This window comes from Phoca vitulina, unplaced genomic scaffold, assembly GCF_004348235.1.
Source record: "Phoca vitulina isolate PV1807 unplaced genomic scaffold, GSC_HSeal_1.0 scaffold119, whole genome shotgun sequence".
Classification (NCBI taxonomy): domain Eukaryota; kingdom Metazoa; phylum Chordata; class Mammalia; order Carnivora; family Phocidae; genus Phoca; species Phoca vitulina.
Genome location: NW_022589822.1, coordinates 690,457 through 717,715, shown reverse-complemented (window position 1 = coordinate 717,715; position 27,259 = coordinate 690,457). Strand labels below are relative to the sequence as shown.

At 36.1% G+C, this 27,259-nt stretch overlaps 1 protein-coding gene across 4 annotated transcripts in view; it reads left to right on the top strand.

Moving 5' to 3' along the window:
* Positions 1-27,259, top strand: part of BRCC3 (BRCA1/BRCA2-containing complex subunit 3) — a 54,119-nt gene that overhangs the window by 12,280 nt on the left and 14,580 nt on the right. For 3 of the 4 annotated variants that reach the window (XM_032398736.1, XM_032398734.1, XM_032398735.1), the window contains 3 exons: positions 6,057-6,145; positions 7,972-8,027; positions 23,522-23,596. In XM_032398736.1, coding sequence (XP_032254627.1) covers positions 6,057-6,145; positions 7,972-8,027; positions 23,522-23,596 — 220 coding nt within the window. The remainder of the gene's footprint in view (positions 1-6,056; positions 6,146-7,971; positions 8,028-23,521; positions 23,597-27,259) is intronic. The other variant, XM_032398737.1, reaches the window with a different exon arrangement.

The window sequence follows — 27,259 nt, the reverse complement described above, 5'->3', positions numbered from 1 at the left end:
AAACTCATCTTTCCCAGCCTGGACCTGCTATAAAAACCTCTGGGAGTAGGTCCTAGGTGGGTATATTATGAAAAGACTCCTCAAAGAATTCTGGTGCATAGTCCCAGTTAAGTACTGATATAAAGTAAGGGAGATAATAGACTTGCTCTATTTCTTGCTGACAGAAATTTACCTGACCTGCTGTTAACGTAAGAGTGACATGCCTAAGATAGCTTGTATTAACAAAAAATATATTTCAATTGGAAAAGAAAAAAGGTTAAAGCTGGAACTTGCAATAAAAATAAGGTGTTTTTAAACCTGTTTCAGACTTAAAGTTGATAAAACAGTACAAAGAATTCCTGATACTCTTCCCCCAGATTTGCCACATTTTCTTCCATGCTATCTACGTGTGTGTGTGTGTGTGTGTGTGTGTGTGTGTGTGTGTGTCCATGTTTTTTCTGAAGTATTTGAGAATAAGTCACAGCCAGTATTCACCTTAACTCCTGAATAGTGTTCGGTATGGATTTCCTAAACGCGACGATATTCTCTTACATAATCACAGTGTATTTATGAAAATTGAGAAATTAACATTGAAATAATATTATTTAAGTTACTGACCTTATTCAAATTTGTTAGCTTGCTAATTTCCTAATAAGGGTTGTTTTTATAGCTATAATGTATTCCTGTAAAACCTTTATATCACTGAATAAATTCAGTGTTTGATTTTTATCTTTTACTCAAAAATAATAGCTATTTTTTTCCCTGCCACCATCAACACTAAAATCAGATTTGCCTCAAATTTCTCCCATGGTTGTAGCATAGCCAGAGAGAAGTAAGTACCAAGCACTCATGAAAGGAAGGCTGGAGTGTATGTATTCCTGAACGTTATTGTCACTATGGTAATGAGTAGAATGGAGAATTTTCTGGCAAAAAAAGAAACTCTAAGAACTTAGGAATAAAACTTTATCAGTCTCTGAAGTGGAACACCCAAAAAGTGTTCCGAATTCAGAGAATGATTGAATTTTCCTCTCAGGGGCAAAAGATCCAAGCTGCTCAACAAGAACCTAGAGCTGTTAGGAAAACAAAGTCACTGCAGAATGTAACTGAACAAAAAACCGACTCTAAATAATGAAATAAGATTAAGGAGGCAAATGAAAATAATTTAACACAAAATAAATTTAGAGACTAGAGCATTGAGATCTTACCTTGAAAAAATAATAATACGTAACTGGGTAAGGAAAAGGAATAAATAACAAAATGGAATAAAGGCAATAGAAAGTTCAGAGAGTTATTATAGCAGGGGAGTTGGGAATAGCAGCTTTGGATTCTATCAGGGAACAGGTCTGCTAGAATCTCATTTCAGCCACTTATTGGTTGAGAAGATCTTTTAACTTTTCTGTGCCATGGTTTCCTCACTGACAGAAAAGGGGAACGTGTTATCAGAACAGTATGTGAAATCATGTATGAGGCATTCTGTCCCATGCTTAGCACAATAGCAAAGATAGATACCAAAGCATTTATCTGTATAACTCGACATGGAGAGAGCATGATTATCTAAAGCTGAAGGGCAGACAACACTGGAAGGATTAACAAAAATACTAAGATCTCAAAACTATAGATAAAACTAAAGAAAAAAATCATCTCCCAACTAAGTGGGTGTTCACAATGACAAGATTGTTGTGGATTTCCAGAGCCTAAGGAATTTTGTAGATACAAAGATACATAGCTCATCTCCAAATGGCTGTTTAAGAATTGAGTGAAACAGGTGCCCTCTTAGCAAGTCTTGGGGAAAAAATGAGTAATGATTTAAAGTATGTACAGTAATTATGCTTAATAGGAATGACAAGTGAGAAGGAGTGAAAAATGATTATTCAACAAATTTATAAGATACCTGGATGCAACAATGTAGTCACAGTTTCTGCTGGTTTGGACCTTACGATTTTGTGAGGAAGAAAAACAGTTAAAGTACTAAAGGGGAAATAGAGTAACAACAATAAGGAAGAAATAAAGAACATTTGCACCAGCGAGTTGAAACAGCAAATGTAAAAATAAAAGCCTTAGGACTAAGAAATAAATACAAGAATAAAATGTCATTAAAGACAAGCTTTATAGAGAGGGAGACAAACCATAAGAGACTCTTAATCTTAGGAAACAAACTGAGGATTGCTGGAGGGGATGGGGGTAGGGAGATGGGGTGGCTGGGTGATGGACATTGGGGAGGGTATGTGTTGTGGTGAGTGCTGGGTGTTATGTAAGACTGATGAATCACGGACCTGTACCCCTGAAACAAATGATACATTATATGTTAAATGAATTTAAATTAAAAAAAGAAAAGACAAGCTTTAAACTTAAAGACTTTAAAAAAAAAAAAAAAAGAAGAAAGACAAGCTTTAACCTAAAAAAAATAACAGGCCAGGATAAGCTATATGGAGAAAATAAAAGTCACAGTTACATCATTAGGAAAAGGGTGAGACGAGATAGGCCATTCTGTAATAAAAGGCACAGTAAATAATGAAACTCTAACAATGTTAAATTATGTTCCCCACCATAACAATAAAATACACAAAGGACAAAGTTTTACGTATAGGGAATAAAATGGAAACTGGTTTGGAGTAGAACTTGATAACCCACTTTCAGAATCTTATTCCTTCAAGAGTATAATGTGAGTCTTTTGGCTTTGGATTGGGTTTTGCAGTGAAGGAGCAGGGGTATAGAGAAAGTATGTGAACAAAGGCAAGGGTGATGTGGGTCAAACACACCTGCTAACACTTTAAAACTTGATTATTAAAGAATTTCAGACTTACAGAAAAATCGCAAGAACAGTATAAAGAACCACATTCAATAACTGTTAACCTTTTGCCACATTTGCTTTATCATTTTCTCTATACACATACAATTTGAGAGTAAGTTGTAGACATGATGCTCCTTTATCCCTAAATACTAAATTGTCTATTTCTCAAGAACAAGGATACTTACTTCCATAACCACAGTGCAATTATCAAAATCAGGAAAATTGACATTGATATCATCCTTTTTTTTTTTTATTTTAAAGATTTTATTTATTTATTTGAGAGAGAGAGAATGAGAGACAGAGAGCACGAGAGGGAAGAGGGCAGAGGGAGAAGCAGACCCCCTGCTGAGCAGGGAGCCCGATGTGGGACTCGATCCCAGGACTCCAGGATCATGACCTGAGCTGAAGGCAGTCGCTTAACCAACTGAGCCACCCAGGCGCCCTGATATCATCCTTTTATGTAATCTACAGAACTTATTCAAATTTTGCCAGTTCTCCCAATTCTGTCCTTTGTAGCAATTTTTCCTTTCCAGTCCAGAATTCATTCTCAGATCATGCATGGCGTCTAGTATCATGTCCTTTTAGTTTCGATGTGGACCAGTTCCTTAGCTTTTTTGTCATTCCCAAACCTCTGAACTCCTCACTTCCTCCTTCACGTTCAGTGGATAACACTGCTTCCTACTTTATTTATTTTTTTAAAGATTTTATTTATTTGACAGAGAGAGAGGAAGAGTGAGAGCACAAGCAGGGGGAGCGGCAGGGAGCCTGTGGAGGAGCAAGGAGCCCGGTGCAGGACTTGATCCCAGGACCATGGGATCATGACCTGAACCAAAGGCAGACACTTAAGGGACTGAGCCATCTAGGTGCCCCTGCTTCCTACTTTAATAAAGGAAATGGAAGTCATTAGAAAGGAATTTTCTCCATTTCTCTTTACTCACTTATCATTAGGCTCATCTCCTTTTCCGTCCTCCTAGCTAATACCCATCCTTCCACTCTGGCTCTCAATATTTGCCTCCCATGACTTGAAGAACTTTACACTCTTCATTGTGCTTCTCTCTCCAACATCTCTATCCCTTTCCACTGCACTGGGTTTTTCCCATCATTTATTTGTTCCTTCAACAAATAAATTTGAGTGTCTACTATGTGTCCAGCCCTCAAGGTGCTGGGGATAAAGCAGTGAATGAGAAAAAAAGACCTCTGCCTTCATGGAGCTTTACCTCATGTTTAAGAAAACAACAAAAATACTTGCCAATCCCACTTCTCCTTCAGGTCAAAGACATTTCTCACTTTTCATTCACACTCTTCACCCTGCTCTAGTCTGCCTTCCAGTCCACTGAAAGTCATCAGTGACATCCATGTTGAAAATCTAGTAAACATTAGGGGTGCCCGGATGGCTCAATCAGTAAAGCGTCTGACTCTTGGTTTTAGCTCAGGTCATGATCTCAGAGTCCTGGGATTGAGCCCCGTGTCAGCTCCATGCTCAGTGCGGAGTCAGCTTGAGATTGTCTCTCTCCCTACCCCTCGGCCCCTCCCTCACTCACACGCGTGCTCTCTCTCCAAAAAACAAACAAAACAAAAACCAGAGAGAAAATCTAGTAAACATTTTATGTCTCCATCTTATGTAGCATTTGATACTATAATGATTCTACTCCTTAAAAACACTTCCCAATTAATGAGGAGTGCTTGGCTCTTAAGGATAGAAACTAAGCTGAGGCTGAGAGTTGAAATACCTTGTCTGAAACCAGAGATGGCTCATAACTGGAGTCAGTATTTGAACTGAGATTTGTATGAATCAGGGACCTAAGAATTCTATTGCATCTCAGTTTGACTGGTTAAGTGGGAATGCTATTTATGAACATAGGAAATGGAGGACGAAGTGTAGGTTTGGTGGAGAAAGAGATAGTTGAAGTTATGTCATACCCACACCATTAACTTACTGAAATTTTATACATAGTTTGCAAAAGAAAAAGGGAAGTGATTTAAATAGTATAGATTATTTAATAAATCTCAGGAGACTTGGCATGGTTTTTAAGTTACTCTTATATACACTTTATTGTCCTTTTAAGTATATATGAGAAGGAGAAATGTGCCTGTAGCTATGTTCATAATTTTAAGATCTGCTCAGTTCTTTCTTATGGAGTGAGGTGGTTCACACTGCAACGAACAGTGATATATTAGGTAATTACCACCAAAGTTGGGTTAAATCAACCTCCCATGACAGATACAGGCTGCAACTTCAATTAAGCTTAACAACCAATCACTGTATCAAATTACATTTTCCCAAACAAGCATTCTGTTCTAGAAGTTACAAGTCAATACTCCTTAGAATCATTATCAACAAATTTTATGAAAAAGTTTTTAGTCTACTTAGGAAGACGCGGGGGAGAAGTCCCAATGTTTAAGAACATATTGCCAAAGTAACTGGGCATAAGTCCCTGGACCGAACCACACCCTTCAGTGTTTTGTTGTAATACCTGATCTTTTATATCCTTCATAAACAATGGTCTGAAGACCTCAGATTTTTAAATTTAGCCTCTATTTAGTTTGGGGTAATCTTTTAACTAATCCTTTCAAATATTGTTCTTTGGTGCCTGTTTATGATTTCCTTTTCTAAAATTGCATAACCATATAGTGAGATTTTGTTTCTACTCCCTGGAATGTTGGTTTTAATTCTGTTGCAGTCTCTATAAGAATTTCCTCCATAATAGTTCTACATTTCCATTCTTTATTGTCAAGTCTCATGTATTCACTTCCCTAAAAGATGTCCACCAAAAGGCTTATTTGAGGAAGCTATTTGTCTTCTTCCAGGGCCTTCCTTTCTCTCTGAGTCCCGTGGAAGAAATTATCAAGTTTTGGGGGGCCAACTGAAGAGTTATTAATCTAGCTTTTCTTACTTAATTGCAGACTTCTCATGGTACTCTTCCCTCATCTAGTAAAATGTTTATGCTTTGCCAGTCATATTGTCCCTGTTCTGCCTGTAGAATCTGAACCCTGGGAGGACTGTATGCTGCTATGATCTTTAAATCTTCATGTTTGTGAGATTTTTTTTTTTTTTTTTTTTTTTTTTAAAGATTTTATTTATTTATTTGAGAGAGAGAATGAGATACAGAGAGCATGAGAGGGAGGAGGGTCAGAAGGAGAAGCAGACTCCCCGCTGAGCAGGGAGCCCGATGCGGGTCTCGATCCCGGGACTCCAGGATCATGACCTGAGCCGAAGGCAGTCGCTTAACCAACTGAGCCACCCAGGTGCCCTGTTTGTGAGATTTTTATTTTTGTTTATTTGCAGATGTTCGCACGCAAGCCATGTACCAGATGATGGATCAAGGCTTTGTAGGACTTATTTTTTCCTGTTTCATAGAAGATAAAAACACAAAGGTATTTGTGTGTGTGTGTGTGTGTGTGTGTTTGTGTGTGTGTGTGCATGTGTGTGTGCGTATGCACACAGAATAGAGAAAAATCTTTTTGCAATTTTAATAGGGTGGCCAGGGAAGGTTTCAATGAGAAGGGTCATTGAGTCAGGACCTGAAGAAAGTGAGGGAGCAAGTCTTGGATTTCTTGGGGGAAGAGCGTTCCAGGCAGACGAAATAGCCAGTGCAAAGACCCTGAGGTGAGTGTGGCATGTTCAGGGGACATCAAGGAAGTCAGTGTGGCTACAGCAGAATGAGGAAGACCATGACCATATGTCCCAGTTTGCCTCTGTCAGTCCCAGTTTTACCCCATTATTCCAGTCTCCTCTTTAGTTAGCACCTTTCCTTCTTGGAAGTGTCCTGGTTTGGACAATAACTCATTTGATCATTCTATAATGAGGTCTGAAAGATAACCAGGTGCCGGATCTCATGAGGCCTTTGATTTGACTGACTTGGGAAGCCACTAGAGGGTGACTTTATGTTTTAATGGGATCTCTCTGGCTACTGTGTTGATAGTAGACTAGTCAGGGGGTGGGGGTGGGTGCACGGGGAAGGAGGGAGTGTGGAATCCATGACATTTGTGAAACCAGTTAGGAAGGTACTGCAGTAATCTAGGCAAGAGTTGATGGGGGTTTGACTATGAGGAGTGGAGGTCATGATTAGGGGCCAGGTTCTGTATATATTTTGATGGCTAATAATAGTAACAAGTGCTGCCATTTATCATCTATTGTATGGTGCCTACTTATTAGGTGTTTTACATAAATATGCTCTAACCCTGACAACAGGTCTGTGAGGATGATTATTATTTTTTAAAGATTTATTTATTTATTTTAGAGAGAAAGAGAGCATGTGGGGGAGGGACAGAGGGAGAGGGAGAGAGAATCTCAAGCAGACTCTGTGCTGAGCACAGAGCCTGATGCGGGGCTCAATCTCACCACCCCGAGATCATGACCTGAGCTGAAATCAAGAGTTGGATGCTTAACTGACTGAGCCATCCAGGCGCCCTGCCCTGGGGTTATTATTTTTTATGGATGAGCCAAGCTCAGAGAAGCTCAGAGAAGTTAAGAGAAGTTAAGCAGCCCAATCAATGGCTAGTCTTGCCATTCTCTATTTAGAGTGTTTCTGTTTGAGTTTTATGTTTATGTCAAGAGGTTTGACTATGTGTCAATTCAAACAAAAAGAAAATTACTATTTAACATTGTAGGAATGAATTTTGCCTAAACTATCAAGTATGCTCTGTCCTTTAGTACATTATTTATATTGTCAGAATTTATATTAATGATGAATATTATTCATAAAATCACTCTTTTCCAGAAACAGTAATCTTGAACTTTATACTTCATATGAAATGATTTTGGCTTTGTCATCGTAAATTTATTTATTGTCATTATAAATAGTTGAATATTTGTCAGCTTCCAACAAAGCAGTTCGAATGCTCTGGTTCTTAGTTTCTTGGTTCTCATGTTTATAAGAAATTCTTTGCTGTCACATGAACAGATGTTTCATTATGGCCATTTCATATTGACTGAGTTGAGTACATGATCCTTTATAGAAATTGATTTATGACATATTCCATCTTTGGAATCCCTTTTAACCTTCCACTTCTAGAGGGTCTTCGGATACCACTCATGTAAGGATATGAGTATTAGGTTTGAATCTTCTAAAGTGCTATACCTGTATCGATATTAATCCTTCTCTGTGTGATATTTCTTTCTTTCTTTCTCTCTTTCTTTTCTTTCTTTCTTTTTTTCCTCTCTCTTTCTCTCTTTCTTTTTCCTTTTTTTTTTCTTTTAGACTGGCCGAGTACTCTACACTTGCTTTCAATCTATACAGGCCCAAAAGAGCTCAGAGTAAGTATGACAGAGACATATGTATGTATGTATGTATGTATGGGCTAATTTTCATTCCAGGGAATTGATTGTACATACCCAATTAAATAAATTATGCATCTAAATAATGGAATAATATGCAGCCATTAAAAATATGAGGAAGTTCAGTAGTAATACAGAAATATCTGTAAGAAACATCATTAAATAAAAAAGGCAAGATACAAGAATAGTATGTATAGCATGCTACCATTTGTGTAAGGATATGGAAGAGAAATATATACATCAACACATAAAATATCCGGAAGGAAACACATCAGTCACTTCAGCAGAGCCAAAGTGATGTTTACTTTGATATCTCTAAATAATATACTTTTCATACTCTTTCTTGATTTACTAATTTTAGATGTTATCTATTCTTATTATGTTATTTTGCCCTCAACAAATGAGGATTAAGCTCAAGTACCCTGCCCCATCTCTATTATATTATATTACTACTTTTTGTTCTTCTGTTGGTGACTTTTCTATTCTTAAGGTTTGCCCCTTTATTTATTCTGTCAACAACAGACAATAGACAGTATCTTTTGGCTCCTTGCTGTTTTTTTACTATAAACCTTTAAATTTTCACAGTTGCAAACATGTGTGTTATGTGTTATAACCATAATTGCATTTTCTGTGCTTTCTCTACTAGTTGACTCTAAGAGTAGAAAATAAAGTGTTTATGTTATTATGATTATGTAAATATTATTCCGTGTACAACCAAGCAGTGTAAAGTAGTATATTATGATTCCATTTCCTTTTTTGAATAGCTTTTTGCTTTTTCATGGGGTTTTTGAATGGCTTTTCTCTTCTTGTTTTTCTGCCTTTATCACCTCCCTGAGTTCCAAATTCTTAGGAGTAATATAGAAATCTTTGGAGTCCCTGCTTTTGCTAGGCTCACTCCCTGAAGCCCTCCATCTTCCCACCTTAGTCAGGTCTTGGCTGACATCCTGGAACTTTCCTTCATTATTGTCCTTGGTTAGACCCACTGATTTCAGTGGATTTCATTTCAATCCACTGTCTGGATTTCATGTCGTCTTTCTTGGTTCACTCTTTCTAAGAAAGGTATGCATTTGAGTCTTTAACCAGTCTAATTCTTATTCTTTTATAGGGCACTTCTTTTTTTCTCTGACAGCTTTTGGGAACTTCCCTATTCTTGATGTTGTGAAATTTTATATCATATAACCAGAGTGTGAATATTCTATGACTCAAACTGCTGGATGCTGTCAGTCAGCACTTGTCCTTCAACTCTGGGAAGTTCTCTGCTATCATTTTCTTTGGTATCCTCAGATAAAACAATCCATATATACCCAGTTCCTGGGAAGAGAAAATCTTATTTATAATTCAATCCAATCCCATCATTTAAAGCTTCTTCAAGTGTAACTCAGTCTTTGGGGGATAATTTCTCATTCTTTGAGTTACTTCCCTTTCCATTTTGACTTGAAGATGGCATTTGAAGTATTGGAAAGATGAAGTAAATGAACTTATGCTATAGGGAAAGGAGACTTCCTGGTTTCATGCTGGTTTTGGGAATCAGGGCATGAATCCTTCTATTCATGGTTAATGCCCACCTTTGTTTACCCAATGTATTTCTCCTCTCTCATGGAGTTAAAGCCCCAACATAAAGAGATACCTTAACAGCTTCCTCTCCTATGACTACCTCATTCTCCCCATAGGTTAGTAGGACAGGTGTGTCATATCCTTTTCTCTATTCTTTGATAAATCTTCCCCCTGTTTTCCCTTTCTCTTTCTAGAACTCATATTAGATATTAAAGGTTGTAGATTGATGGTAGTGACTCTTTTAACTCATATTTTCTGTCTCTTCTGTTGTTGTTCTGATTTCTCAAGTATATTTTAGATTTTATCTTCTAGCCCATTCATTTAGCAATTTTTTGTATCTTAACTTAGAGATTTTTCCTTGTTTAGTCGTTATTCCTATTTCACAGTATCCTATTCTTGATTTGTTGATATGATAGTTAAATAGGAAATGTTAAATTTTCTTCTGTTTTTTCAGTTACCTGTTTCCTCTGTGGTAATTTTTCTGTTTATTTTTTATTATATTTATATTCATGTTATATTTATAATATTTTATAACTTATTTTTAAAAATATTTCTTTTTCATCCTCTTTTAAGAACAAGCCAACAAGAACATGAGTGATAGCTCATTATTTGTGGCCTTAGCTTGTCAACAGGAGGCTTTATTTTAGGGTGAGTGAGTTGAGAGCCAGCCACTTTTCTCAGGGATCACTAAATGTTAGATTTCAGGTATCTTGCTCTGGGATACCAATCTTAACAATTGCTGCAATCCGAGACAGTTTATTCTATTAGTTAGAAGAACTTTTACTGCTGCTGTTGTTGCTAATGATGGTGATGATAATGTTGGCTTAAGAATGGAAGGCTAGTTACTAAACATTCTATGTATACAGAGGCCCAGTTGTGGAAGAGCACAAAAGAAGATTAACTAGAGTCCAAAATTTCTGGCAGGAAGACCAAAAAGGGTAGCCTCCAGGAAATTACACAAAGGGAGGAGTGTGTTAAAGCCAACTTCATAAAGTTGTTTATAAATTTTTTTTTTTAAGATTTTATTTATTTATTTGACAGAGAGAGACACAGCGAGAGAGGGAACACAAGCAAGGGGAGTGGGAGAGGGAGAAGCAGGCTTCCCGTGGAGCAGGAAGCCCAATGCGGGGCTCAATCCCAGGACCCTGGGATCATGACCTGAGCCGAAGGCAGACACTTAATGACTGAGCCACCCAGGTGCCCTGTTTATAAATTTCTGGGCCCACTCGTGAGCCATGTATGTATCGACCTGATCCTAATTAGCATAAATGATAACTGAATTAACTAGTAGACCACCACATCGGTTCCATACTAACCACTGGGTGGCATATATGCAGGAAGATCTGAAGAGCACTAGAAACGCTCTGAAAATTATACTGACATTGGAACCACGGCCCACTGTGGAAATTTCAACCTGAACTTAACTAAGCAGATGACCTGCTAAAACAAAAACAACAACACTCTCTGTAGAATATAAACAAGACCCAGTATATCATAAAAAATATTCAAAATACACAGGATATAATTCAGAATTACTTAGCATGGGAAGAACCACAGAAGTTTCAACTTGCATGGAAAACAATAATCAACAGATGCCAACACTGAGGTGACAAATGATGTAGGAATCACCTGATAAAGACTTTAAGGTAACTATTATAAAAATGTTTTTTAAAATCACAAATACATCTGTAGCAAATGTTTAAATAGAAAGTCTCAGCAAACAAATGCAACACCCTTTTAAAGAACCCAGTGCAAACTTTAGAACTAAAGATTACAATCACTGAAATACAAGACTCACTGGATGGATTTGCCAGGAAGTTCTCCACAAAAGCAGTGAATAATCTGGCAAAAACTGTCAGAATCAACGTTATTAGAACTGTAGAAACTAATCAAAACTTTATAGCAACCAGGCAAATGCTTAGTCAAAAAAAAATCACAATCTCACATTTAAGGAAATCTCTGTCGAGTCACTACATGGCCACTAAGCTAACAGGACAGCAATCTCAGTGGCCACACATAACAAAGAATATAGATTATGAAAAATTAGTTCAAGAAAGTCACTAAACACACAAAATCAGTTAAAACAATCAGCAACAACAAACCCTAGGGTTGGGTAGAATCTGATTTCCACTGTTACTGTGTTATAATATTCAAAACATCCAGTTTTAACAACAAAAAAAGGCATTCAAAGAAACAAATTTTGGGCCATAAACAGGAAAAAAGAATTAATAAAAACATTCCTGGAGGACGCCCAGACATTGGACTTACTAGACAAAGACTTTTAATCAACTAAAATATTCTCAAAAAGTTAAAAGGAAACCATGTACAAAGAACTAAAGGAAACCATGAAAATGACAGAGGATATCAAATAGAGAATATTGGTAAAGAGATAAATTATAAAAGGGAACCAAATAAGAATTCTGGAATGAGAAGTACAATAACTGAAGTGAAAAATGCACCAGGGAGGTTCAACAACAGATTTGAGAAGACAAAAGAAAGAATCAACTGATATTAGTGTCTGAGGAACAGAAAGTAAAAAGAATGAAGAAAATTGAACAGAGCCTAAGAGACCCGTGGGACACTTTGAAACATTATCAATATACTCAAAATAGGAGTCTCAGTACAAGAGGAGAGAGAGAAGGGAGCAGAAAGTATATATAAAGGAATAATGGTCAAAAAGTTCCCAAATTTGATGAAAGGCATGAAGCTACACATCCCAAGAATCTCAAAGAACTCCAAGCAGGATAAACTCAAGGAGATTGATACTGATACATATTATAATCAAAGTGTTGGAAGCAAAAGGCAAAGAGAGAATCTTGACAGCAGCAAGAGAGAAGGGACTCATTACACACAAGGGATTCTCAATAAGATTGAGAGGCAATTTATCATTAGAAACCAGAGAGGCTAGAAGTCAGTGGGATGAAATATTCTAAATGTTGATAGAAAAAAAAAAAAAAAGAACAGAACTACTAAGGAAGAATTCTGTATCTGGCAAAATGATCCTCTAAAAATGAAGGAGAAATTGACATTCCCAGGTAAACCAAAACTGAGAGTATTGTTACTAGTAGATCCACCAAACTGTAGCTAAAAATACATTTTTCTCAAGTGCACATGGGATGTTCTCCAGGATAAACTGCATGTTAGTCCACAAAGCAAGTCTCAATAAATTTAAAAAGTTTGAAATCATACAAAGCATCTTCTTCTTTTTTTTTTTTTTTAAAGATTTTATTTATTTGACAGAGAGAGAGACACAGGGAGAGAGGGAACACAAGCAGGGGGAGTGGGAGAGGGAGAAGCAGGCTTCCTGCCGAGCAGGGAGCCCGATGCGGGGCTCGATCCCAGGACCCTGGGATCATGACTTGAGCCGAAGGCAGATGCTTAATGACTGAGCCACCCAGGCGCCCCATACAAAGTATCTTCTACAAATATAGAATGAGATCTGAAATCAGTTACAGAAGGAAATTTGGAAATTTTCCAAATATGTAGAAATTAAATAACACAGTCTTAACCAATGGGACAAAGAAAAAATTACAAAAGAAATTAGAAAATACTTTGAGACTGAAAATAAAATCACAATATACCAAAATTTATGGGGTACAGAAAAAGCAGTACTCAGAAATTTATAGCTGTATATTAAAGAAGAAATCAGTCAGGGGCGCCTGGCTGTCTCAGTTGGTAGAGCGTGTGACTCTTGATCTCGGGGTTGTGAGTTCCAGCCCCAGGTTGGTTGTAGAGATACTTAAAAAATAAAACAGGGGCGCCTGGGTGGCTCAGTTGGTTAAGCATCTGCCTTCGGCTCAGGTCATGATCTCAGGGTCTTGGGATCAAGCCCCACGTCTGGCTGTCAGCTCAGTGGGGAGTCTGCTTCTGCCTCTCCCTCTGCTTGTGCTCTCTCTCTCTCTCTCTCAAATGAATAAATAAAATCTTTAAAAAAATAAAAATTAAAAAAATAATAAAATAAAAAAGAAATATCTTAAGTCAATAACCTAACTTTACATTTTAAGGAACTGGAAAAAGTGTCAACAAAATACAAAGCAATCAGAAGGAAGGAAATCATAAATGTTAAAGTTGAAGACAAGATAGGGAATAGAAAAACAATGGATAAGGGGCACCTGGGTGGCTCAGTCAGTTAAGTGTCTTCGTTTGGCTCAGGTCATGGTCTCAGGGTCCTAGGATTGAGCCCCACATCGGGCTTCCTGCTCAGCCAGGAGTCTGCTTCTCCCTTTCCCTCTGTCCCTACCCCTGCTTGTGCTCTCTCACTCACTCTCTCTCAAATAAATCTTTTTTTTTTTTTAAAAGAAAAACAATAGAATCCGCTGTACCAAAAGGTAGTTCTTTGAAAAGGCCAACAAAACTGACATATCTTTAGTTAGAATGACAAAGAAAAATGAGAGAAGACACAAGTAACTAAAATCTGAAATAGAAGTAGGGACACTACTACTGACCTTCCAGAAATAAAAGGATTATAAGGTAAAACTGAACAATTGCATGCCAACACATTAGATAACCTAAATGAAATGGAAAAATCCCTAGAAATACACAAATCGCCAAAACTGGTTCAAAAAGAAAGAAAACTAGAACAGACCTACAAAAAATAGATTGAATCTGTAGTCAAAAACCTCCTGACAAAGAAAATTCTAAAACCAGATGACTACACTGGTTAATTCTGCCACACACTAAAAGAAGAATTAACACTAATCCGTCTCAAATTCTTCCAAAAAATAGAAGAGGAGGAAGTACTTCTAACTCATTCTTTGAGTCCAACATTACCCTGTTACCAAAGCCAGACAAAAATATCACAGAAAAGAAAAAAGAAAATTACAAAGCAATATTCCTTGTGAATACAGATAAAAATTTTCAGTAAAGTCCTAGCAAACTGAATCCTACAGCATATTAAAAGGATAATATGCCATGACCAACTGGGATTTATCCCAGACATCTAAGCAAGTTTTAAGATAAAATCAGTTAATATAATATGAAGGAAAAAACCCACATGATTATCTTAATTGATGCACAAAAAGTATTTGACAAATTCCAACACAGTTTCATGATAAAAACACTCAGAAAACTAGGAATTTAGAGGACATTCCTCAACATTTATGGACAGTTAAGAGAACCCACAGATAACATTTTACTCAGTGGGGAAAGAGTGAAAACTTTCTAAGATAGGGAACAAGACAAGGATGCCCACTTTCACCACTGCTATTCAACATTGTACTAGTAGTTCTAGCCAAGACAATTAGGCAAGAAAAGAAATAAAGGGCATCCAAGTTGGAAAGTAAGAAGTAAAACTATCTGTATTTGAAGATGACATGATCCTATCTATCTATATAGAAAATCCCAAAGAAGTCCCCAAAAGCTATTAGAGCTAATAAATTCAGCAAAGCTATAGTGTTTGGTCAATATACAAAAGTCAATTGTGTTTTACACACCAGCAAGGAACAATCCAAAAAGGAAATTAAGAAAATAGTTCCATTTACAGTAGCATCCATAATAATGAAATACCCAGGAAAAAAATTTAACCAAGTATGGGAAAGATTTGTAAAGTTAAAAATAGAATATACTGCTGAAAGAAATTAAAGAACACCTAAATAAATCAGAAGACATCCCATATTCATGGATCAGAAGATTCAATATCGTTTAGATGACAGTACTTCTCAAAGAGACCTCCAGATTCAATACAATCCCTATTAAAATTCTAATGGCCCTTTTTGGAGCACCTGGGTGGCTCAGTCGATTAAACGTCTGCCTTCGGCTCAGGTTATGATCCCAGGGTCCTGGGATCGAGCCCCACATTGGGCTCCTTGCTCAGCAGGGAGTCTGCTGCTTCCTCTCCTGCTCCCCCTGCTTGTGCTCTCTCTCTTTCTGTTTTACAAATAAATAAAATCTTAAAAAAATAAAATTCTAATGGCCCTTTTTACAGAAATGGAAAAGATGATCCTAAAATTTATATGAAATTGCAAGGTACCCTGGATAGCCAAAATAATATTGAAAAAGAACAAAATTGGAGGAATCACACTTCCAGATTTCAAAACTTACTACAAAGCTTCAGCAACCAAAACGGTGTGGATCTGGCATCAGTATAGACATACAAACCAGTGGAATGGAATTGAGAATCCAGATGTAAACCTGTATACCTATGGCCAATTGATTTTCAACAAGGGTACTGTTGTCATTCAAAGAGGAAAGAATAGTCTGTTCAACAAGTGGTGCTGGGACAACTGGATATCCACATCTAGTATAAACAAAAATTAACTCAAGATAGATCAATGACCTAAATAGAAGAGCTGACACCAGAAAACACTTAGAAGAAAACATAAGGATAATCATGACATTGGATTTATTTTAATTTTAATTTTAATTAATTAATTTTTTAAGTAGGCTCCATGCCCAACACGGGGCTTGAACTCATGACCCTGAGATTAAGACCCGAGCTGAGATCAGGAGTTGGATGCTTAACCGACTGAGCCACTCAGGCAGGCACCCCCTGACATTGGATTGTAGATGGAATCTTAGATATGACACAAAAGCATGAATAACAGAAGAACATAAAGTGGACTTTTAAAAAATTCAAAACTCTTGTGCCTCAAAAGACATTATCAAGAAAGTGAAAGGACAAGCTACAGAATAGAAAATATTTGCCAGTCATATATCTACTGTGGCTCTAGTATTCAGAATATATAAGGTACTCTTAAAATTCAACAGCAAAATGACAAGACTCAATTTAAAAATTGACAAGGAATTTGAATAGACCTTTCTAAAGAAGATGTACAAATGGTCAACAAGTACATGAAAAAATGTTCAACATCAATCATTTGGAAAATGCAAATCAAAGCTAAAATGAGATGCCACCTCACATTTGATAAGTTGAACATAATTTTTAAAATGGAAAATAGCAAGTTGGCAAAGATGTGGAGAAATTGGAACCTTCAGACATTGCTGGTGGGAATATAAAATGGTGTGGTCACTGTGAAAAACAGTTTGGTGGTTCTTCAAAAGGTTAAAATAGAATTATCTTATGATCTAGTAATTGTATTCCTAGGTACATATCCAAAAGAATTAAAAACATATACTCAAATACTTGTATGTGAATATTCATAGCAGCAGTAGTTACAATAGTCAAAAGATGGAAACAACCCAAATGTTCATCAGCTGATGAACGGATAAGCTAAATATAGTATAGTTGATCCTTGAACAACATGGGGGCTGGGGTGCCAACCCTCCATGCAGTAAAAAATACACATATAACTTTTGACCTCCCCAAAACTTAACTACTGATAGCCTACTGTTGACCAGAAACCTTACTGATAACATAAACAGTCAATTAACACATATTTTGTATATGTATTATATACTGTATTCTTCTAATAAAGTAAGCTATGGAAAAGAAAATGTTAATAAAATAAGAAAGAAAATACATTTATAATACTTTTCTGTATTTAAGAAAAAATCTGTATATAAGTGGACTCACACAATTCAAACCCATATTAAGGATCAACTGTATATCCATTGAATGGAATATTATTCATAGAAAAGGAATGAAATGTTGAAACCTGCTACAACATGGAGGAATCTTGAAAACATTATGCTAAGTGAAGGAAGCCAAACACAAAAGGTCACATATTGTATGATTTCATTATATAAAGTATTCAGAATAGCTAAATTCATAGAGACAGAAAGCAAATTGGTGGTTGGCAATGGGTTGAAGAGAGGGAAGAATGGGGAGCAGCTGCTTAATGAATATGGTGTTTTATTTTGGGGTGATAAACATGTTTTAGAACTAGTCAGGCGTTGGGGTCCCCCAGCATTGTGAATGTACTAAGTCCTACCTGAATTGTCCACTTTAAAATGGTTGATTTTATATGAATTGCATCTCAATTTTTAAAAATGGGCAAAGGACTTGAGTAGACATTTCTCCAAGGAATGTATATAAATGGCCAGTAAACACATAAAAAGCTGTCCAACATCATTAGTCTAGGGAAATGCAAGTAAAAAATAATAATGATTACATACTACTTCCCACCCACTAGGATAGCTATAATTTTTTTAAAAGGAAAATAACATATTGCTGAGGCTGTGGAGACAGTGGGAATATCCATTGCTTCAGTTGCTGTGGAAAAGTCTGGTGATTCCTCAACCATTTATATATAGAATTAACATATGACCTAGCAATTCTACCCTTAGGTAAAACCAAAGACAATTGAAAACAAGGGTTCAAAGAAAAACTTGTACTTGAATGCTGATAGCAGCATTTTTTATAATAGCCAAAACATGGAAACAGCCCATATGTCCATCAACTGATAAGGATAAACAAAATGTAGTGTATCCGTACAATGGGAATATTCAGTTATAAAAAGGAATGAAGTACTGATAAATGCTATAACATGGATGAGGCCTGAATACATGCTAAGTTAAAGAAGCCTGATACAGAAAGCCACATAATGGTATGAAATACCCAGAATAGGCTAATCTGTAGAGACAAAAAGGAGAGAAGAGAGGCAAATTGAGAGTACATTTGTGTGCTGTTTCAATAATTGAGACAGCATGGTACTGGTTAAGGGATAAACACCTAGATCAGTGGAACGGAATAGAGTTCAGAAATAGACCCACAAAAAGATGACCAACTGATTTTAGACAAAACCGAAAAAGCTATACAGTGAAGGAAGGATAGCATTTTCAGCAAATGGCATTAGACAATTAGACTACCATATATAAAATAATGTCAATCTAAACCTTATATCAAACTTCATATAAAGAAAAGATCATAGGTCCAAATAGAAGACAAAACTATGAAAGATTTAGAGGAAAAGAGAGGAGAAAATCTGTGTGTTGGGTTTGCCAACAACTTACACATAGAACCAAAAGTATTTTCCATAAAAGAAAAAAATTTGATAAATGAGACTTCATTAAAATTAAAAACTTTGCTGAGTGAAACTTTAAAAAAATTTTATTTGAGAGAGAGAGAGAACATGAGCCAGCATGGAGGGGGGAAGGGCAGAGGGAGAGGGAGAAGCAGACTCCCCACTGAGCAGGGAGCCTGACATGGGGCTCGATCCCAGGACCCTGAGATCATGACCTGAGCTGAAGGCAGACACGCCACCCACACTTTTAAGAGAATAAAAAGACTAGCTACAGAACGAGTGAAAATATTTGCAAATCACATATCGGACAATAGACTTGTATCAACAATATATAAAGAACTCTTAAAACTCAACAAAAAAGCAAACAACCCAATTAAGAAACAGGCAAAAGATATGAACAGATACTTCAACAAGTATATAAGGATAGCAAATAAGCACATGAAAAGATGGTGAACATCACTAGCTATTAGGAAAATGAAAATGGAAACCATGATGAGATACCCCTACATACCTAGTAGAATCACTAAAATATATACAGAACCAAGTGCTGGCAAGGATGCAGAACCAGAGCTCATAAAATGCTAGTGCCGATGCACAGTGATATAGTCACTTTAGAAAACTATGTGACTTAGCAGTCTTGTTATCTGCCATAGAGAAAGGAACATAATTTCACACACAACCCTGTTTAAAGCAGCTTTATCATAACTGCCATAAAATAGAAACAACCCCAATTCCTTCAGTAGGTGAGTAGATTACCAAACTCTGAGACAGTTTTTTAGAGTGGTTGATGGAAAATTCTGTATCCTTGTTAAAGTGGCTACTGGAGTCTATGTTAAAATTCTCTGAACTGTACTCCCTACACTTCTGACTGTATGACAAAAGTAAAAAAAAAGTCCTCTCACAATAACACTATAAGGGGAACAGTGAATTAATATCTCCACTTAACATATAAGGAAACTGAGGCAGAGAGACCTTGAGTTATTTTCCCAAAGTCACACACCCAGTTAAAGGTGCCTTCAGGACTCAAACCAGGTTGGCTGGCTCAAGGTCCCATGCCTGTTTCACAAATCAGTGGTACGTGAGGACAACTAGTGATGTGACCACAAGGGGTTAACTCAGTTAAGTTCCAGATGAAGTAAGGTTGTAAATGTAAAAACCAAAATGATAAAAGAAAATACTTTGGGCTATATTTATGGTCTTCAGGAAAAGAAAGGTATTTTAAAGAAGACAAATGGCATAAATGATAACACAGTAAATACATTCATTTCAAAGTTTTTGTCTAACAAATAGCACAATAAAGTTGCAAAATATTTGCAACACACTTGACAAAGGATGAAATTCCCAGAACATATAAAGAAATCATGCACATCAGCAGGTAAAAACCCCAGCAACTCTCACTAATAACTGCCTGACATTAAGAGTGGCCCTGTATGCCAGGTTTGAGCAAATCTCTTAATCTCTGAGTGCCTTTCCTCATCAATGAAGGGAGGCACAGGACTTTGGGGAAGATTAAATGAGAGGAGACACATCAAGTACCTGACAGTTTCCATTAGCAATGACTTTTGTCAATGTCTTTCCAATGTCTACGGTTTTTCTCCTATAATCTATTGATGTAATGAATTATAATACATTTAGATTTCCTGAAGCTTAAGGAACCTTGTATTTCTGGATTAAACTCAATTTACTCATTGTGTATTATTCCCTAATTACACTGCTATATTTGATTTGTTGATATTTTATTCTGAATTTTTACATCTACAAGTGATATTGGTCAATAGTTTTCTTTTTCTGTGATATCTCTAATCAGGTTTTGGTGTTAAAATTATTCTAGTTATTTAAAAAAATTGGGGAGATTTTAACCTTTCTGTATGGTCTGGAAAAACATGTAAATTAATTTAGAACCACCTATCCTTCAAAGGTTACTTAGAATTCAGCTGTGAAGCCATGTAAACATGTCTTTTACAATCACAGATCCTTAATCACCTTGTTAAATGGATTCAAGACTGAAATGTAAGACCTAAAACCATAAAAGTAGTAGAGTAAAATGTAGGAAAAAAGCTTTTTCAAGAACTTGGCAATGATTTTTGTGGATATGGCAACAAAAGCAAAAATAGGCAAATGGGATTTCATCAAGCTGAAAGTTTCTTGTCAAAGGATACAAAGTTTCAGTTATGCAAGATAGGAATAAGTAAGATATGCAGTATAAGACATAAGATGATTCTTCTCTTCCTCTGTTGTTTGAATTCCTGAGCCTTATCCTTGTCTTATCTTACTGGGCTTTACAAGTTTTACTTCTGACTTTATTGGGTTACAAATGATTTAGAACCTACATATAAATCAGGTATAGGGCTAGAATGTCATCACACATACAATAAAGGAGAGACCCATGAACAGTGAAAATTATGGCACCCATTGAGTGTTCTGGGTTTTTTTTTTTAACCATCTTAATCTTCAAGACCTTATTTTAGCTGCACAGTGCTATTTTTTTTCTTGCTTGTTCATTTTTTAAACAGCTTTGTTAAGGCATAATTGATATACAAAGAACTACACTATTTAATATATATAATTTGATGAGTTTGGACTGTGTAAATAGACGTGATACCGTCACCACAATCAAGGTAATAGACATTTCCAGTACCTCCAAAGTTTCCTTGTGTCCTTTGCGGGGTTTTTTTTTGATTCATTTTACTTTGTTTTTTGTGGTAAGAAGAGAGCATGAGATCTGCCGTCCTAACAAATTTTGAAATGCACTGTATCTTACTGTTAACTATAGGCACCATGTTGTACAGCAGATCTTTAGAATTTATTCATGTAGCATAACTGAAGCTTTATGCCCATTGAATAACAACCCCCTTTATACCTACCCCCTCCCCTGGCAACCACTACTGTATTCTCTGCTTCTATGAGTTTGACTATTTTAGATGCCTCATATAAGTGGAATCATGCAGAATTTGTCAGTTATGGTAATTTATAGTTTCCTAGAAAATTATCCATTTCATCTGTTTTCCATTCTTTGGACTTGAGGATATATGTATTTAACATTAAAAAAAAATTTTTTTTTAAATCTGTTTCATTTTCTTTGTAGCATTTATCACTAAAGGAAGTTATTCTTTTATTATTTACAGTCTCTTTCCCGCCATTAGATTGTTGTCTCCATGATTGTGGGGACCTTGTCTGTCTTGTTGACTAGCACCTAGAGCAAGGCCTGTCACATGGTAGCCATTCCTTAAATATTTCTTGAGTGGATGATTGTGTGATCTGTTTCTTTAAGTATGTCCCCTTTTCCATTGCTAATGCTGTTTACTTGTGTTTTCTCTTTTTTCTTGATTCTGTTGCCAAAGGCTCATCTATTTTGTTGTTTTTTTTCAAAGGACCAGCTTTAAGTTCTCCAGATCAATTCAGTTTCTTAGCTTTTTAAAAAAATTCTGCTTTTTTTCTTTATTAATTTCTTCCTTCTGTTTTCTATATGTTTTATTGTTGCTGTGTTGTTCTCGTTGTTGTCTTCATTCTAAATTGTTGAGATAAGGGGCACCTGGGTGGCTCAGTCGTCGTTAAGCGTCTGCCTTCGGCTCAGGTCATGATCTTGGGGTCCTGGGATCGAGTCCCGCGTCGGGCTCCCTGCTCTGCAGGAGGCCTGCTTCTCCCTCTGCCTGCCGCTCCCCCTGCTGTGCGCTCTCGCCCTCTCGCGCGCTCTCTCTCTCTCTCTCTCTCTCAGGTAAATAAATAAAATCTTTAAAAAGATAAATTCTTGAGGTGAAAACTAAGTTTATTTTCTGTCTTCCTTGTTTTCTGATAAATACTTTTAATGCTGTAAATTTTCCTCCTCACTTTTGCTTCATTCCATAGGTTCCAATGGCTTTTTTTTTAAACTTCTGCTTTATGTTTTCAGTTTTTATTTTCTCTTCAACCCAAGATTTATTTAGAAGTGCATTTAAAAATTTCCAGATTTGTAGATCTGGGAGGGGGTGGACTTTATTTATTTATTTATTTTGCTATTGCATTAATTTTTAAATTTTTTTTTTTAGAGAGAGTGAGAGTGTGGGGCGGGGAGGGGCAGAGGGAGAGGGAGAGAGAGAATCTTAGGCAGGCTCCCTGCCCAGCACAGAGTGTGCTGCAGGGCTTGATCTCACTCTCTGAGATCATGACCTGAGCTGAAATCAAGAGCTGGATGCTTAACTGACTGAGCCACCCAGGTGCCCCATAATTTTTAACACATGGTAACTGTGGCCTAGGTAATACCGGCTTTATGGAAATTTTTGGATATTTCCTTTGTTACCTAGAAAAGAGGTCCATAGACTACACCCTGTAGGTCACAAGGGCCTGGTGCCTATGTTAGAAATCAAGTTTTGTTGGACCACAGCTGTACTCATTTGTTTACCAGTTACAACTGCACAACTGAGTGGTTGTGACAGAGACCCTGTGGCCCATGCAGCTTAAAACATTTACTGTCTGGACTTTTCACAAAAAGTTTGCTGACCCCTGACTTAAAACATGGTCAGTTTTTGTGACTTTTTCATATGCATCAAAAAATATGTATATTGTCTCTAGGGTACAAGTCTCTTATATCCTTATTAGAATAAGCTTGTTAAGTTGTGTTATAGTGATCCTTATGTCCTTCCTCATAGTTTGTGGTTTTGATTATACATATCTGAGAGAGATGTATATAAAATTCCCATCCACTTCTATATTTTAGTGAGGGTTAGGTTTATATATTTTGAAGCTGCATTGTTATTGCATAAAGAGTTTATAAAGGTTCATAACTATTACATTGTCCTGTTGTGTTTTCCTTAATAAAATGTGAAATAGTCTTCTTTGCCCACTTACACATTTATGTATGTATGTCTTAAAGTATTTCTAAAGAATATTATTGTTCCTGTCAGGTTTAGGTTGAACTACATATATTAGGAAAAAATAAATAAATAAGAGTTTAAACAAGAAAGATTATTTCTTTCTTGGGTAGAAGTCTGGAGATAGGTATTCCAGGGCTCTGTGATGTCATCAGGGACCCAGGCTCCTATCTTCTGCTTCACCATCTTGGTATATGGTTTTCATCCTAAGGTCCCCTCATGGTCCACGAGACTTCTGGAGTTCCAGCCAGCACATCTCCATTGAGGGCCAGAAGGAAGAGGAAAGGTAGGAGGGCAAAAAGGGGCCCATCCTAGCTCAGCCCATTTCTGATAAATGACCTCAGAAAGCCCAGAAAACAATTCCATTTCCATCTCACTGGCAGAACTTAGTGAAGTAGCCACACCTAAGCAGAGAGGCCTGTCAGGTAGTTACCAAGGAGGAAGGTGAGACTGCCTCTTGCATGTAGCCTTTTCCTTTTACAACTTTTTCTATTCCTTCATTGTCAACCTTCCTCAGTTATTTTGTTTCAGGTATGTCTCTTGTAAATAGAATATAGCAAGATCTTGAGTTATTTGGTTTTAAACAATCAGAACATCTGTCTTAATAGGTGAGTGTAATGCATTCATTTTATTATCATTGCTGATATATGTGGCAGTATTTCTGCAATTGTCTTTTTTGCCTTCTGTTTGCCATGCTTTCTATTTAATTCTTTTTACTTTCCCTGCCATTTGTTACACTGAATTTTCTTTTCTTTTTTCTGTTTTAGAAGTTGTATGTACTGTTTTGATTCTTTTAGTTATTACTCTTAGTGTTTTTTAACATTGTTTTAAAATAATTTCAAATTTACAGAAAAGTTGCAAGAATAGTACAAAGGATTCCTGTGTGCCCTTTACCGAGATTCCTCAAATGTCAACAGTTTATCAAATTTCCATTATCATTTTTTCCTTATACCTATGAATAGTGTTTCCTGAACCATTTGAGAATACGTTACACACATAATGCCCCTTCCATGGACATTTCCTAAAGAACAGGTCCATTCTCTTACATAATAACAATAAAAGAGTCAATTCAGGACATTAAAATTCATACAGTACTATTACCTAGTCGATAGATAGTGTTCAAATTTCACCAGTTATCTTAGTAACACTGCTTGTAGTGGGAAACAACACTTTATTTTGGTCTTGGATGCAGGTTCACACATTGCATGTCATTATCATGACTCCGTGGTCTCCTTTGATCTTCTGTGAATGTAGGATTTTTGAAGACTGTAGGCCAGCTATTTTGGAAAATGTCCCTCATTTTGGATTTGTTTACATTTTTCATGATGAGATGCAGATTACGCACTTTTGGCAAAACTACCACAAAAGTCATGTTGCGTTCTTCTCAGTGATTTGTATCAGGAGGCACATGGTATCAATTTGTCCCATTACTGGTGGTTTCAACTTTGACTGGATGCTTAAGGTAGTGTCTTTGAAGTTTTCCACTGTAAAGTTACTCTTCCCTTTGAAATGAATAAGTATATTGTGGGGAGTTTTAGCATTCATCAGTGATTCTTTCCTAAATTCTTTATTACTAAGATGATTATCAAAGGCAAGGTTCTAATTCCATCATTCCTTTTACCAGTTGGGATTCTACTCCCAGGAAGGGCTTTCCCTACCCATTTGTTTATTTATTCATTCATTTATTTATATTTGTGTGTATATCTGGATTCTTATTTTATTCAGTGGGTTCTAATCCATTGTTATCATTAGCTATTTTGAGGCATGCATTGTTTCAGAATCAACCAGTGGAAGCCCGTCCCATGTTCTTTTGACATGTTCTTTTGACATGTTCTCATTATTTGAGTACTGCTTGATTTTCTGGCACGAGATGTTCCACTTTCGTCTTGTTCTTTCCTGGATTTGGCATTTCTCCAAGGAGCCCTGATTCCTTTTATTTTTTAACAGCTTTATTGAGGTATAATTGCATACAATAAACTACACATGTTTAAAGTAGACAATTTGTTAAGTTTTGACATGTACATACCATCACCACAATCAAGATAATGAAAATATCCATCACCCACAAAATTTTCTTACTGCCCCTTTGTGATTCCTCCCTTACCACTCCCTGTCCCTCCTGCAACCGCAGAAGCCCTGATCTACAGTCACTATAGAGTAGTCTGCATTTTTTTTAGGGAAAAAATATACATATATATAGAATCATATACTCTGTACTTTTTGTCTGTCTCATTTCATACACCAGAATTATTTTGAGATTCATGTATGTTATAGCAGGTATCAATAGTTTACACCTTTTATTACAGAAAAGTATTAAATTGTATAAATATTACCACAGTTTGTTTATTCATTTGCCTGTTGATAGACATTTGAGTTACTTGCAGTTTTGGTTTATTACAAATAAAGCTACTTTGAACCTCTGTGTACAAGTCTTTGCATGGATATGTGCTCTCTCTCCCCTTGGGGAGATGCTTAGGAGCAGACTGGTTGAATTATATGGCACATGTATATTTAACTTTTTAAGAAATTCCAGACTGTTTTCCAAAATAGTCTGCTGAGATTTTTGATTGGGATTATATTGAATATGGATCATTTTGGGGAGAATTAACATCTTAATAATATTGAGCGTTCCAATCTATGAACGTGTTATATCTCTCCATTTATTTAGGTCTTTAATTTTCTCAATAATGGTTTGTACATTGCTACATACAAGTCTTGCATATCTTTTGTCAGATTTATCCCTCCACATTTCATTTTTTTATCCTATTATAAATACTTTCATTTTAATTTCAATTTCCTATTGTTCATTGCTACTGTATAAAAATACAATTGATTTTTGTATATAGAGTTTACATCCTACCTTTCTAAATTCACTTGTTAATTTTAGTACCTTTTTTGAAGAATCCATTGGATTACCCACATAGGTTGTCATCTGTGAATAAAAGCAGTTTTACTTCTTTCTTTCCAATCTGGATGCCTTCTGTTTATTTTTCTTACCTTACTGCACTCATTGGAATCTCCCAATAAACTGCTGAGGGCAGTCATGGTACCTTTCTTCCTGATCTTGGGGGAAATTATTCAGTCTTTTACTATTAAAGTATGATGTTACCTGAAGGTTTTTCCCCTTATTGATTTGAGGAAATTTACTTCCATCCCTAGTTTTCTGAGCATTATCTTTTTCATCAATAATAAATGTTGCATTTTGTCAAATGCTTATTTGTATCTACTGAGATGATCCTATAGTGCTTTCTTTTTTAGTCTGTTAATATTGATGAATTACATTGGTTGAATTTTTATTGCTAAACCAACTTTTCACTCCTGGAATAAACCCCATCAGTCAGGAGGAATTATCCATTTTAAGTACTGCTAGATTTGATTTGCTAAAATTTTGTTCAGAATTTTTACACCTATCTACTTGAGGGATATTAGTATGTAGTTTTCTTTTCTTGTAAAGTCTTTCTCTAGCTTTGGTATCAGAAATGCTGGCTTCAGAAAACAAGTTGGACACTATTGCCTCCTTTTCAATTTAACGGGAGAGTTTTTGTAGAATTGATAGTCTTTCTTCCTTAAGTATTCGGTAGAATTCACCAGTCAAGCCTTCTGGGCCTGGAATCTTCATTGTGGGAAGCTTTTCAACTACCAGTTTGATTTATTTAATAGATATAAGGCTATTCAGGCTATATATTTCTTCTTGAGTGAGCTTTGGTAATTTATATCTTTCAAGGGACTTATTTCATCTTAAGTATTTGAATTTATTGGCATAAAGTTGTTAGAATAATATCTTTTATTGTTTATTATCTGTAAAATCATTGTAATGTCATCTGTCTTGTTACTATATTGGTAATTTATTTCTCTTTTCTGGTAAGTCTGGCTAGAAATGTAACAATTTTATTGAATATCTCAAAAAATCACTTTTGTTTCATTGATTTTCTCTGTTTATCTGTGTACT